The sequence below is a fragment of the Poecilia formosa genome, unplaced genomic scaffold (assembly GCF_000485575.1).
Source record: "Poecilia formosa unplaced genomic scaffold, Poecilia_formosa-5.1.2 Scaffold62, whole genome shotgun sequence".
Classification (NCBI taxonomy): Eukaryota; Metazoa; Chordata; class Actinopteri; order Cyprinodontiformes; family Poeciliidae; genus Poecilia; species Poecilia formosa.
The window spans coordinates 1,027,341-1,042,421 of NW_006800001.1; the positions used below are offsets into that span (position 1 = coordinate 1,027,341).

At 41.1% G+C, this 15,081-nt stretch overlaps 1 protein-coding gene across 5 annotated transcripts in view; it reads left to right on the forward strand.

The window, feature by feature from the left end:
• The window catches only part of plxna1b (plexin A1b), a 211,740-nt gene that overhangs the window by 86,835 nt on the left and 109,824 nt on the right, over positions 1–15,081 (forward strand). For all 5 annotated transcript variants that reach the window (XM_007554216.2, XM_007554219.2, XM_007554218.2 and 2 more), the window contains exon 4: positions 774–914. In XM_007554216.2, the coding sequence (XP_007554278.1) occupies positions 774–914 (141 nt within the window). The remainder of the gene's footprint in view (positions 1–773; positions 915–15,081) is intronic.

Genomic DNA, 15,081 nt, shown 5'->3' on the forward strand with positions numbered 1-15,081 from the left:
GTTTGGGAATGCAGTGGAGGCAAATGGACTTCTATCACAGAGGTGCTGATTTTTATGTTTGTTCACTTTTTGCTTTGTTTTTTACAAGCCCAGTTGCTCTAATACGTTGAGCTATAAAGGAAAAATAGTGCTTCCCAGTTTATTGTTTTGTGTTTTATTCACTAACTTTATATTCTAACACGGTATTTAAAAGTCGTTGAACGTCACTGTATATCCACACAAATTTAACCTCCTGGCGTTTCATTCCTAACAGGAAGTCATAGTTGTTTTGAAGGATTGTGATTGGCTGACATAGGTTTTAGCTTTACCCTGCACTGCCCCCTGTGGGCTGGCATGCTTAAAACACTGCCAATGGTGTAATTCAGCAGGTTCATGTGGATGAACACTTTTCTTAAATCAATCCTGGGTGCAGAATATTATTTATACAAAAATGACTTGAGTGGGGAGGCTATTGGATCTGGATCCCTTTATGATACGTTTCTTGAGAACTGCAGTCTTCAGCTACATCAGTTCTCAAGCTGCGATCGTCATGCATGCTGAAAGAGCTGCAGGGAGAACTGTGACTTCACATTGCAGAGGTTAAAAAGTTACTGGCTGAATCGTACGAGTAGGTTTGATTCAGATGAGACTTCATCTGGATCTGGACCGCCTAATCTCAATGGGTTCTAATGACGAAATAAGCATGGTATCTTTTGAAAACTTTGCGAAATAAAAAAGCTGAGGAGTTTTCCCAGTTCACATCTAACATGGTTTTCCTGTGTATTTCCTCGCAGATCTTGGTGAACTCTGTGAGCTCCAGCCGTCCGGCGGTGCTCTACGAGAAGGTGACCGTCAGCGAAGGAGGAAGTCCTTTACTGAGAGACATGCTGTTCAGCCCTGACCTGCAGCACATCTACACTCTGACTGACAGACAGGTGAGGTTATTGCTGCAAATGCTCTGCAGATGTTGCGTCCATCTCTTCTCCCTGTGCAGATGCGATCCAGAAGAAGTAGGCAACTGAAATTCCTACATGTGTTGAACACAAACACACATATGTAGCTATCAACAGTGTGCCTCATTAAATTTCCCACCACAGGTGATTTACATTCACTCGCAATTTAATTGGCCTGAAACATCAGCTCCCCCAAAGTAGCCTTATTACCAGCTGTCCAGAGCAGATCTCACCCCCATTAGCCATTATTTGTGTATATCTTAACCTTCCTCCCCACTGCACAATCACTGCACAGTGCATCCCCACTGGATTTAATTGCAAGGCAGCACGCATTCAGCCCAGCTACACATTACCCCTCTGACAGTTTGCTTATAATCAAGACATTTCACACACTGAGACATATAGGGAGTGTTACAGGTCACATGTGATGTGTGTGTGTGTTTTCAAGTGGTCATTTGCAGCCCCCACCTCTGGTGAAGGTTGTTCTGTTTTAATGGTGAGCTAGATGGAGGAAGAGGCAGGGAAGTGAGGAAGAAGAGGAGAGCATGTCGCATCTCTGTCGCTCCCCAGGCCCAGCTGCTCCCCTCGTTTTTCTGTCTCATTAGTGCCGTGAGTGAAGGATGCTGAGATCGAGGGAAGAGAAAGGAAAGGAAAGTGGGGTTCAGCATAATGGGAAGATATTTCTTGGTGTACAGTAAAATTGGTTGTTCCTGGAGTGAAAGCTGTATGTGTAGGCACGAGTTGGTACGATTACACATACCAATTTGTTTAGCAGTGAACACAAAGATTTTAAGCTGAAATCTATAGAAGAGCTTGCATGCTAGCTAGCAGCTTATCAACTGTAGATTTTAAACAGGGTCACCTTATTGGGAGTGGTGAATGGCGCTCCTGTACTTCCAACACCGTGACTGTCTGGGTTTTTTCCAACCAGCGACCAAAGAGCTGAGGTCTGAAAGCATAAGGAAGTCTGCAGGCTAATTAGCAGTTTGCAGCACTAGCCTGTCATGATAAAACATTTTTGCTGGATAATAAATTGTCCCAGAAGTTATTACGATAAACGATAATATTGTAATTTTGAGACCATTTCAAGTAATACGGTGGTAATGGCATAATAATGCAAGTTCACTCTCAAAAATCAATAAACTTTCTAAACCAGCTCCTTATAATGACTAAACGTTTGATTAAAAAGCAGAATACTAAGACAACATTTTTAACTGAGGTCTCATAACGTAAATTAACCTGTAAATGGCCGTGTTGTCGGGGGGCTAGTTGTGTGAATCATGAACTGTTAGTGACTCCCACAAACATTTTACCTCATTAAATTTGCAAAGTACAAAATGCTAACAGCACATATATACTGTAAGATTCAAAATTACTACGGGCTGCGTACATATTGTGATATGTATTTTCCCTTTTTCGGGTTTAAAACAAGCAGAGCACAAACGACTGGGAACTTTATTAGAAATATTAGAGACCACATGACTCGTATGAAATGACACAGGCAGAACAAACTGTTTTCCACTTAACGGTAAAACTAAAAGTCTATTGTGTGACAATAGATACTTTATTCTTTTTATAGATGAAGACCAAATCTGCTGTTTTATCATGGAGGTTAAATTCTTTTTGTTTATTTTAACAATAGGAGAACCTTTGTTGTTAGTTTTTCCCATTTGACCTGGATGGTTTTGATCTCTGGCAGATTAATTGATGCATCTTCAGTTGCTAATGCATTAATATACATGCACCAGTGGGATTAAACACACTTTGTGGCAGCTGAGAGCCTGTGGGCAACATGGACATATAATGTTGTGTGTAGACCCAAACACAAAATGGGAATTTAAACTCGAATTCAAATGGTTTATTCATACACACACACACACACACACACACACACACACGCACACACACTCCAGAACAGCCTGTCGCACTTGAGAACATTCTGCCTCCATACATCCAGCTTGCCCTTTTCTCCACTCAAACACACACTATACATTCAATCTGTCACATGCGTACCCACTTCTTCATCTCGCTGTGTTTGATCCCCATTAATGGTTAGCAGGCTTGGGTTAAGCAGAATGGGGTTCTACTATTGCCAGGCCTCCAAGCTACCCCCCACCCCTTTCCTCCTCAGCACTAATGACTCGAGGGGGCAATTCCCCTCGCTCACCCTCCATCCTACCCTCATCTTTATCCTCTGCCCTCCATCTATTCTACCAATGCCCCCCATCCCTACTTTTTAAAATCTTCTTTTCAGCTGCTACACACACACACACTTAATGTTTCTGTCTAAGCCAAAATTGAGCCCTCTCCTCTCAAATGCATTCCGCTGATCCCTTTCCCATATTTTTAATGATCTCTTGCTGCAGCTCCCATACAACTGCGTGCACATACACACATTAACACTTTTTTCTTTGCAAATTGGAAACGGTAGTAAAATTGTCCTAGATGTATATTTAAGCTATTTGTTGACCAGAATTGGACGGTTTTCAGTCTTGATTGACTCAAAAGGCTGATGTTTTGTTAATCAATAAATGTATTGTATCGCTGGTACTGGGTGAGGAAGACTCAAAGTTAGCTATTTTTATTACCACTGAGGTATTTGAAATAAAATCAGATGAAGAACATAGATGTCAGAGGCTGTTTTAAATAAAATTGCATGCTAAGATATCACTGCCATTCGTTCAGTCTGTGAGAGCAAGGCTTTCAGCAGATAACAGGAAGGACAAACACTTAATTTCTGCACCCTGTGAGACTGTGGAGCCAAAGTCAAATTCCTTGTTTATGTGCTCAATTTTATCCAACAAAGATGATTCATCATCATCCAGTGACGAAGTGACTGTGCGTATTCACTGGAAATAACTACTTTCCCTCTCTGACTGTAAGATGCCATCTGTGGTCCCAATCTTCTCTGATGTTTGTTTAATTTTTTTTTTTATCAATGCACATACAGTAATAGGCCTTAAACAGAAAATATAACCAACCAGAACGGATGTTGGAAGATAAAAGCATTGAAAACACTGAATATCAGAAATAGACCTCAAATTTCAAATGGGTGCATCTCTGAAAATCATACATTCTAGAGAAATATGGGTGTGGAAAGACTGAATGGAAGATTTTTTCTACCTTTTCCTTAAAAAAGATGCACACACTCACACACCTATGTATTTACCCCGTGTGCGTGTGCACGCGTATGTGTATCTGGTTGCCTGTGGGGGTTCCTAAGACAAGCCAAGCACATTAAGGTGTCAGTGGACATATCCAGTGATGCGTAGCTTACAACAAGTCCCCCCCCACTCATACACATACGCTGGTACACACACACAAATGGAGGCGCAGGCGGTAAGTCAGAGTTGGGTGGGGGGGGGGGCAAGGCCTAGTGATTTATGACTCGCTCGGTCCCAGCTATATTCATCACTGCCGTTATTATCAATGGAGGATATGACAGCAGGAGCAGACGGGCCCCGCTGTGTGTGTGTGTGTTTGATGAGATGGTGTGTTATTGCAGGAAATTTAGATCAGCTTACTTTTGACTGCAGTCACTCTGCTGGCTCTGTGTCCTTCACTGGAAAGCTTATTGTTTATCACCGTGGCAGATTTCACTTTGTGTCGGAGCGCATCGTAAAGTCACCTGCTGCTGACATTTTTGAAATCTAAACGTCTGCAACAATGATCCATTCAGTCACCTCCAAACGTTCCACGCACACATCTTCTAACGGATGCAAATCCTGTTGTTTCTTTTTTTTCTTTTTTTCTTTTTTTTTCTTCACCAGGTTAGCAGTGATGTTGTTGTTGTGCTTCTGCTTCGCTGGAGTCGTTTTATCTGCACGACGAGCTTCACTAAAAGCAATGTCACCCTTTGAGTCAATACCAACTTTTTGAAGCATCTCTTGAGCAAAACTCTCGCCGTAAGAAATCATCTCATGGTGTCTTGGCTCAGTCAAGACTTTTCATCATCAAATCACTTCCCTTTCCATTTTATAGTCAAAGTTAGGAAGCTGTGACAGCGTTTGAAGCCTCAGCCAGAGTCCCCCCCCACCCCCTCTTTCTCTCTCCGCTCGGCCTCAATGTCATCCACACATGGCCGCACACATCCTTGTTCCTTTCAAGGGAGCTATTGAATATGGTAGTGCCTTAGTGTGCAACACTGGCTAATTGCTGGAAGCATGAATATTCATCTTTGGTGTGGGAAGGCGACTTGCATTTGGAGCAAAGGAGAGCAACTTGGAAAGAGGAAACAGACCCCACATACTTGTGGAAAACTGTGTGTAAGGACAACTTTCATGTGTTAATGTTGCAACATCTCGCACACAAAATGTTTTCAGACTCAGACATGTTTTTACATTTTAATTTAGAACCACAGAGCTCAATGTATATGTGGCTAGAACAAAATACTTGACATAAAAATATGAATGTGTGTATTTTTATGTGTCCGTCTTTAATGAATTTCCTCTAGTAAAATCGAGTGCCGCTGCTTGCCTCCAGAGGTTACATAATTGGAGAAAAAAAAAAAAGTACAATGTGTGCAATTTAATTTCTGTATAAATACAACTGTTATTGAACATTATTGAAAAACGACATCATGAATAACCAGGAACACAGCAAGCAGAAAGTTTCACTGCACAATCATCTGCACAAGTTTTGGCAGTAAGAAGACAGCCATAAGAAGTTCTGTTTACGGTTTATCCCAACAGATAACAGTAAATGTGTGGCAGTATGCAAAACATGAGATTAATTCTAAACTTTTTTACAACCTCTTCAAAAGTCATGTAAAGCAAAGGCATTTTAGCCAAAAGGACAATTAATTAGTCATCATCTAACCCAGGAGGGTCAGGCTTGCAGAATTAAACAGGTTTACATGAAAATGTCACAATTTGCACAGAAACTTAAAGACTGCAACAAAAGAGTTCATTTGGGGTTTAGTTACTCTTTCACAAATATTTGCAGACTGTGTTTGCGTGGCAACCAACTGCATTGTCTCTTTCTTCATGCATTAAGTAAAGAAAAAAAAAAATCCTCAAACGATGTTTCAACAAAATTCTCATCTCTCAAAAGAATCTGAAGACTCAAGCCCCTAACTGTACACACACACACACACACACACAGACGCACGCACACACACACAGTTCTCGTGCCATTTACAAGCTACTGGTGTGAGTCACTACAATCCCAAACAATGGCATTCTTTGTGTTGTTGGGTTTCTGAACATGGCCTCATCAAGTAATATCCTCCCCAAAGGCCTTCGTCAGACACCAGTCCTCTGTGTGTGTTTGTGTGTGTTGATCTGTTTACATTCACATATTACTGGTTCACTGCCAATCTCGTTAGCAAACACATTAGCACAGAGTGACATCAACATACATAATAAGCAGCTGGTTGCATCAGTCTAGACTGCCATTTCACTGGGATAGATGTAGCTAATCAGTCAGTTCTAAGTGGCTTCAAGATGAATTTCCCACAATTTATCAAACTCTGGTTGAGTGAGGAAATACTGAAGTTAACAAGCACATAATGTAGTGTTTAAGCATGGGCTACTGTTAAAAACTGAGTAAGATAAAAGAGGAGGCACTATTTAAATTTATTATTTTTCTCGCTAATATTAATTAACCAAGCCCATTAGGCACTCCCTCTCTTCATTTAGATTTATGAGCACTCTGATTTTTTTTATTTTATTTTTTTTTGTAGCTTTTGCGTCTACTTGCTGCAAAGCTTCTGGGAGTGCTCATGTGTCCACACCCCAGACATGCAGACTTTTAACCAAGGAGATGGTCATTGTTATGGAAATGTTAATAGATCTGGTGCAGCGGGTACAGGCGTACAGTCACCGGGAGGGGAGGGGCCGGGGTGAAACGGTGGAGGGGGTGTAGTCATGTAGGTATATGGCACTCAATTACAAGAGTTCAAACTATTAGAGCACCTTTTCTCAGCACAGGAATGAGCTCTCACAGCGTATGATTAACAATATGGCTCGTCATGCGCTGCTGCGCGCTGCGTGTCGGTGGCCTCATTCACACTCTGGCACCTTTTATGAAGGAAAAAGTTCCGACAACTATCGGAGTACTTGAAGTAGCTCAAGACTTTCCAAATTTGACAGCAATTAAACAAATAAAAGCATATGAATGCAGTTCCCCCTACACTTTAAATACTGCTTAAACAATTTCTTCTGCTTTTCTTATCTCCCTCTGCAACAATTCAGCAAAAATAATTTGCTGTTAGGCATGTGTCTTGGTCAAAAATCACCCTTTTCAAGCCTCATCTTGTCTGTGATGTAATGTTGGAAGATGGGAAAAAAAAATCCTGAGTATTCTAATAATTCCTTCAGAAACATGATAGGATATTCAGAAAGTCTCTGTCTTTACTCAAGGGAAAGCGTTTCACATTTTTCTTCCTCTTATTCTCTTAATTACGTTTCCTGCTTTCCCCCTCACCTCCCTTTTTTCCTTTCAAGTATCATTCTCTTGTGATTTTTCACATTTTCTTTAAATGCTTTGTGTGTTTATGCGCCTCGTCAGAGAAGTATGCTCAGACACTTGTCTTGTGCTTGATGCTATCGGCCTTAATGGAAGCCCGGCTGCCGCTAGATAGCTCCGTCTTTCTCTCATCTTTCTGTTTTCACTCGACCGTCTTCTCCCAGAGGATGATGCGATAGAGCAGAATGATATGCTTAGGCAAGGGGGTGAGATGGATAGGGAGGTTAATGGTGTCTCTCTTCCCCCTACTCGCTTTTCTTCTCAATCACCATCAAGCGGACATACACTGTTCCTCCTGTTGCTCGACAGTGATTGGTGCGGAAGGATGTGGCTCTGACTGATGGTGGTGGAACAAGGCCAATCAAAGCTGGCATGGCCTGTGGAAATGCTCCAAATGGCACACAGTTTGGAGTCTCGTGCCTTAACCAGACGCCACGCTGGGTAGAACAATTACCAGTTGGTCATGCATGGCGAATCGGGGACTTGTTTTGAATTTGGATCAAATTTGCTTTCGGATTCATACACGCTACCACTCGTCGGATCCAGTTATGAAGTAGCAAATAGGAGAAATTAGACGGGCGCGTCTTCCTCCTGTGTTAAAGATTATAGAAGGAAATGACTTGTCTTGAATTCAACAGTAAATCATTTGCCGTCTTCTTTCGAGGTTTCACTCTTCGTTCAGGCAATTCTAACGATTTGTTGGTTCGTAAGAGCTCTTCTGCATATCTCTTTATTTTCTGATTGTTTCCCTAAGGTTCACACATTATTCACTATGTAGACTTAAAGCATCATCATGATCCTCTCCATGTGTCTTTATCAGGGATGGGCCGATAACTGATGGCAAATCATTTCAAGAATTTAAAGAAATGGCTTAAACATTGCTAAAAACTGAAAACCAATGTTTCTACTGCCCTGAAAGAAAGTGAAAAACATGTAGCCTGTTGTAAATTAAAGCCATTAGATCATGTCATAGTTGTTTTTATAATTTTGTGCTAATTCCATAATTCCTCAAGGAAAATCGATTGTCTTTGTTTGCTATGGTGGTTTTTAGTGACGCATGAAACATCAAGCTTTCGGTCCATCAGTCACATGTACTTGAAACTTCCTCAGCTTTTATCACATCTCCTCAAACCATATTCATCCCTACTCAGCCACATCAGGCATGTCTCTGTTACAGTTGCCTATGAGAGTTGATCAGGAGAAGCAGGATTCACCTTCTCTTTCCTTGATTCTTCTTCTACTCGGCTTACCTCAGCTGTTGTGTATCGTGGAGGCTCACCTGGCAGTGCTAATGGAAATGCCAGCTTTGTGGCTCCTCACTCCTCACCAGGTCCATTTACTAAAGTGACAGAGTCATTTACCAAGCAGACGGCTGCTCGCATTCTCACTTAATTAGAAGACCTCTAGGCCTAGATACCTCAGCTGACCACAGTTACCTTTTTCCTCATTTCCTTCTTTGTTACAGTCCCTCTATTCTAGTTCCTTGTTTTCTGTATTTTTTTTTCCTCCTAAACCTATATCATTCTTTGTCTTTGTCCAAGTTTTTCTCAGACAGATTATAATGAACAGTGGCTTCACACAGGCTGAGAGTATATTGACCTATAGCTGGAGATTAGTTTACTTTGGAGGAGGTAATAGAAAAGTCCATGCGAGGAGGATGGTGATGAAGAGGAATGCGTTTTTGTAACCACTCTGTTGTCGCCTGTTATTGCAAATAATTTTAGCTTTGAACAATAAAAGCAAAAATTGTAAGGAGCATGATGTTTGCTTAGTGTTGTTTTTAATTGTTGCAGCTTAATTACTGAAAATGAGTCCAATGCTTTCCAAATGTTTTTAATAAGAAGGAGGCACAGTCTAAAGGTGCATCCAGTCATGGGTTTCATCTGCTTATCAGCTTGTTTTGATTGCACAATGTGCATTTATACATTCTACATACACGTTTTCTTGGTCTCACTTTTGAGGAATCTGAATTATAATTATTATTTTTTTTTTCATCCTCGAACTCACAATCTCCACACGCTCAGATATACACACTCAAACAAATAGGTTGCTTGATCCGCCTCTTATTTGTGTTGGAATTCTAATCAAAGCAGTATTTCAGATGAGAGCAAGACAAAGGCAGCTGTTAAAAATCCAGCAAGATAATAAAGAGAGATAAATTATATTGAGGGAAAAACGTAGAGAAGAACTGTGCTCAAGCAGCGATATGAGACACATAAAGATAGCAAGGACAGGAGGAAAGGCTGGTAGGTGCAAATACTGGAGGAAGGGAGTTGTCGGATATCACAGCTATCACTGAGGATACTATTTTGTTCCACTGTGAGACATAAAGGCCTAATTTGATAAAACAGGCCTGCAGAAAATGACAGTTGAATTGTAGCAGCAATCTTTCAGCAAGCTCAACATGACAGAAGGCGATTTTCAGTGGCACACCGGATAATGTCATGTTATTTTCCCTCGTGTTTGTCCCACAGGTTCGTTGTAGCCGTGCCTTCACCCTCTCTCTGTTTGGAGCAGTTTGGGCCGAATTCTGCCTGTCGTGTTTGCCTCCCAGCTTATCTGAAATCAGTCAACACATCAAGCCCAGCCTAGCCTACCATTGATCTCCTAAGCCCCTTACAATCCACTCAATGCACACATGCTAACCCAGTCTTTGATATGACCCCCCGCTTGGACGTATACGCTCACACATCCGCGCGCGCTGGCTCTCAGCAGGTAGTCCGGTGCTGGTAGAAGTGTCTTGCTAATAACAGGGATACCTTGTGTTCAGCCATGTTTTTTTTGTGTGTTTTTTATACCGCACCTCAGGGGTAGCTGGATGAATGTACTTCCGCTTAGTTGTAATGAACCGCTGTTGGCAAGAAGCACTAATGTCAAAGCATAAAGAACCACAGCTCCCATTGGCGCCTAGGAAGCTGTGTGATCTCAGCTCCTCTGTCATCCTGGGGCGTTTAGTGGCTATATGGAAAGAAATTGATTTGTTTTTACCATCTGCTTGAATTAATCCAGGAGAAGTTGTAAACTGATTGATGGTTATTGATTTAATAAAGGTGTGGTTAATGTAGCTTCACAGAATAGAGGCCACTGAGAAGCGATGGTGATGCTTGTTTCCTAGCACCATCCCACAGGCTGATGCTTGAAACACGAGTTCATCAGGGTTAGGAGAAACAAATGTGTTTATCCATCTGCACTGGTTATTTAGTTGAAGAACGGCATATAATTTTGAGTTTCACGATTACTCAAAAGATAGATTTTCCAAGTTTGAAACTTCAAAGCTTCCCAGAAAAGTCCCTTAAAGTTGGTATTTAGAGTGGGGAAAGTTAGAGGTTTCTCACAATTTCTGAATACAAACTTTTTGCCATATCTCAGCAAAGTTTTGTCCCATCATCATCCCATCATGATCCATTAAAAGTTTTGGGATGTGTTGCAAACATTTTGTTCTTGGAAGATTGTGAAGCTGCAGACCGAGAGAAGGATCTAACTGGAAATATGAAGCTTCCACTTCTCCTTCCAGAAGCGTGTTAAACTGGGTGTCCTTTGCAGTTTCTTGTGTGTTTTGGTCATTATGTCTAAATAAATGCACAAAATTTTAGAAAGAAAAACAAGTACTTTTAGAATTTATGAAGCTGGCTAGACTTGGACATCTAATCCAAAAAAAGCATGTCCTTTTGTTTAGAAAAATAAATTAAAAGAATATGTATGTGAAATTAAATCTTTAATATAATTGCTGGCCAACTTTTTGCAGGTTCTATGTTTTATTTTATCTATTAATAAAAATATTGCCACAGGTCTAACAAGCAAATCATGCAGGTTTTGTAATGTTACTGTAAAATAGTTTAGTTGGGTTCAATGTCGTTCCCAGATTCAGGTTCTGACTTCAGAGATAACCCAGCACTGATTATCACCAGTGGGCGTTCCTGCTTCACTGCTGTCCACTGCGTGATAATTCATTTTTTTGCTAACTGGAAATAATTGATGCCTCATTTTTGTCGTCGTAACACTAAAAGGAGCTGCAGCGTTACCGCCGTAAGGCTCAGTTTAAAGAAACAAAGCAAAATGCTTTACTTTAAATGAAAGGTGTTCACTTATGATAAAGCAGATCCACAGACAACCGCCTTCTCCTTTTCTACTGTACGATGGACTCCCTCAGTGTTTGAATAAAAGGGGGGAGAAAAAGACCCTACAACAAGGCTGATCCTTTTATGTCTTTAGATTTTACAACCAATGAAAAGCTGCGTTGAAAGCTTTACAGTTCCTCTGGGTCTTGGGAAGGGGGTGACCATTGCAAAGCCTTTTAGCTGGATGTTAAAAGGCAGGTGATGGCTCTCTGTAAAAACAGATCGGAGAGGAAAGGTGGAAAGTTTATTGTGCAAAGATGTCGTGGTTTAGCGACATGGTTAGGAGGAGGGGCGGGAAAGGAGGACGGAGTTCCAGCAGCGGCTGCTGTTGTAAATAAAGTCACTGCTAGAGAAGGGAGATGGTGGGTCTGGTTTATAAGGTCATTTAAAGGAGTAATGTGGCGCGCTGTCTGGAATTGGCTTTCATTAAAAGAGCCATCGGGAGACACGAGAAGTGGGGGGAAAGTGAAAATTTGTGTCTGTGGTTAGACGACATTCCCTACACACACACACACACACACGCTCATTCACATGCGTACAAATTTTGTGTGTCCTCTTGGAGCTTGTGCTTCCCCCACTCCCAGTATTTTATATCCCCGCTGGGAAAAGCAACAGTGATGGGTTTGCCCACCACATTAACAACTTTGTGGCACCACCACTAAATAGCACACCAAGTCTTCACCATTATGAGCTCAGGAACAATTGTGAATGACAGACAATCACTATTACAACACAGGCCAGTGATAAGATTATGGCAGCCTACCAAGGACTCATCCCGTTAGCATGATTTATGTAAACCATTGTCCTTAATAACAGACAAAAGGATTTATGGGGAAGGAAGTGGGAATGGGATGATTCCATGGTGATATTGGGAACATGCATTTTCACCCTGTCTCTCTGTTTTCTTTCTTTTTTTTTTTTCTTTTTCTTTTTGGTGAAATCATAAAGTCAATGAACGGGGTCCCATGGGATGTCCTCTCGCTCTCAGCCTTCTATCTATCATCTGTTCGCTTGTGGAAGCTCCTTCTCCACATCTGTCCGCCGTATGTAATCAAAGACACCCATGCACTTAATTCTGTCTCCCTTTTATCACCCCTTTAAGATGAGAACCTCGCTCCGGTTCAGCTTGACAGTAACGCATAGCCGGACGTCGGCCACCGTATTCCATCTACTCAGTAAAATGTCCTTGCCAATTCACCCTGTGTGTGTCTTCAATTACACTTTTCCTCCACTCATCCATCGCGCCTGCACTTCCAGGAGATGACCTCCTTCTTCTCTCTTCCCTTCCAGCTCCCTTCAATGCTCATTTGCATCATTTCATCTGTCTTTCTCTCTGGGCTCAAAGCCAGCCAGAAAGCTACTGTAGTGGGTTCTACTTTATTGACTTGAAACTGAGGGAGTGGCTGCTTGTTTCTGGCTATATAATAAATGAATGGGATGGTCAGAGAGGGATGATGATGGCGGGGAAACAGACAGAGGATGGAGGGAAAAGAAGTGGCCTGATAAAGAAATCTGGAAGCGATGGCTTGTTTTCTGTGTGATGTGCAGAGGTGGAAATTCAAATTGTCCTTCTGGTACAAATGACTTTTGATTTCACCGATTTTCACACAGATAATTTTTCAGACCCATATTTGTGTAATACTTGCTCTTGGTTACAGAACCATTTTTACTTTGTATGGTTATTTTTCATTTAGTAAAAGAGCTGTAATGTGAAAAAGATGTAACCACATAGTAGATATTTTTACCAGAGGCCACTCTGTGTCTGTTTGGCTCTTAGATGATTCATATCCTTGTTTCTCTCCAGAAATTTACCATTTATTTTCCTAGAATTGAGGAGTTGGCTGATTTCCTCTTTGTTTGGTGGCAAATACAGAAATATTCTAGCGTTTTCATGTTAAATTTAACACGTAAAAATAAAGAACTACAGAAATGCATTAAGCAACAGCATGTATAGTGACGTATAGTGTTGGATTCAAAACCAATACAGTTTGTCTTATGTTTTTTTTTTAATAGAAACAAAATTTTCAAGAAAATTCTAAATTTGCATTGGCCCTATAAAAACCCGATTGGTTCATCTTTTTTTTTATTTTACCCACATGTTGCCACCTTGTCCCGTTACACTTTAATTTTCTACCTGTAAACAAACATGTATTTAAACCTGTGTCCTCACCATGGCACGCCTGTAGATTTCTTGTAGAATCACCAAGATAAATATTCTCAAAAAAATTTAATTGTGCATGTTTTTAAAAAGAGTTATAGTTGCATATTATTTCTATTGAATGTGGCTCCTGTTGGGGCCTTTATGACACATGATGACGCCTGATCAAACCAAAGTATCTCAGATTTACCTGCTGCTGACTGATGATTATCTTTATAAATTTACTTGTATTTGTCCGGTTCCATCTTCGAACCATGGTGCTTAGTCCTTTAAGTTACAATCCAAACCAACAAACGAGTCTCGTCATGTTTATGGAAAAGTCCCAGGTCCAGTTAAAGAGCTTGAAACTGCATTCCTTCGTCCACCTGGGTTCTGTCCTGCAGCTAATGACAAACCCGTTTCTCTTCCATACATCCATCACTGTCTCTCTTCCTCATCACTGCTTCGTGGGAAAACCTGAAAAACAGGTATCACTAACATAGTGTTACCTGTTGTAACTCTTTGATCATTATACCTATATGTGTGGAAAGGTTTTTACAAAATGGTGTTTAATTTTGCTAATCACTAATCAGCTGTGGTCTGTTATTTAAAGTTTATACGTACGAACAATTGGCACCTAACATTTACATAGCTGTTTTTCCAAATTCATAAATTTCATACAGTAACACTACTATGCCTTTAAACAGCACCCAAACAAAAACACTGCTTCCTTGTTTCTGAACAAAGGGAAATTAAAAAGGAAAAAACAAACAGAATGTTAGGAACAGAACTGACTCCGGTTATGATGTGTTCCAGTAATTACATGCAACTATAAGCGCCATTTAAATCTCCAGCCATTATTGAGGAGACGTGCTTTATGTCCCAGAGATTAACCTACGAAACACCCCAGACCAAAGGCAAAACAAAGGAAAAATAGCTTTTTTCTTTTTTTATGCAACATCTCAATATCTGGTTTCATCTGTGTGTGTTCATTCACATGATGAAACGCGAGTCGGGCGGCATCTCAGAATTTGGGTTCGTCAGTGAAGAAAAGTTAAATGCAGCGTTGACACTTGCAACACTTGTGTGCGTTCCAAAACCACATGCCCATTTTTTTTTTTTTTTTGCACACCGGCTCTACGAACATATGCTAGCAATCTGTCCGTCACACGTTGAAACACACTCAATCTCCTGTGAATATCTTGAAACACACAAGCACACTGTAAGGCCCGGTGGGGCGATGTTGTGAACCATCTGTCATCAGCTTTAACTGAAGTGGAGGAGCTAAACTCGCACACTTGATCTTGCTTCGTAGGTAACATCTGTAGCCTATCACCAGGTTGGTGCAACCGGGGTGGTGGTGATGTGTTGGGGTGATTACACACATGCTCACGCACCCACGCACGCACGCACGCACGCACGCACG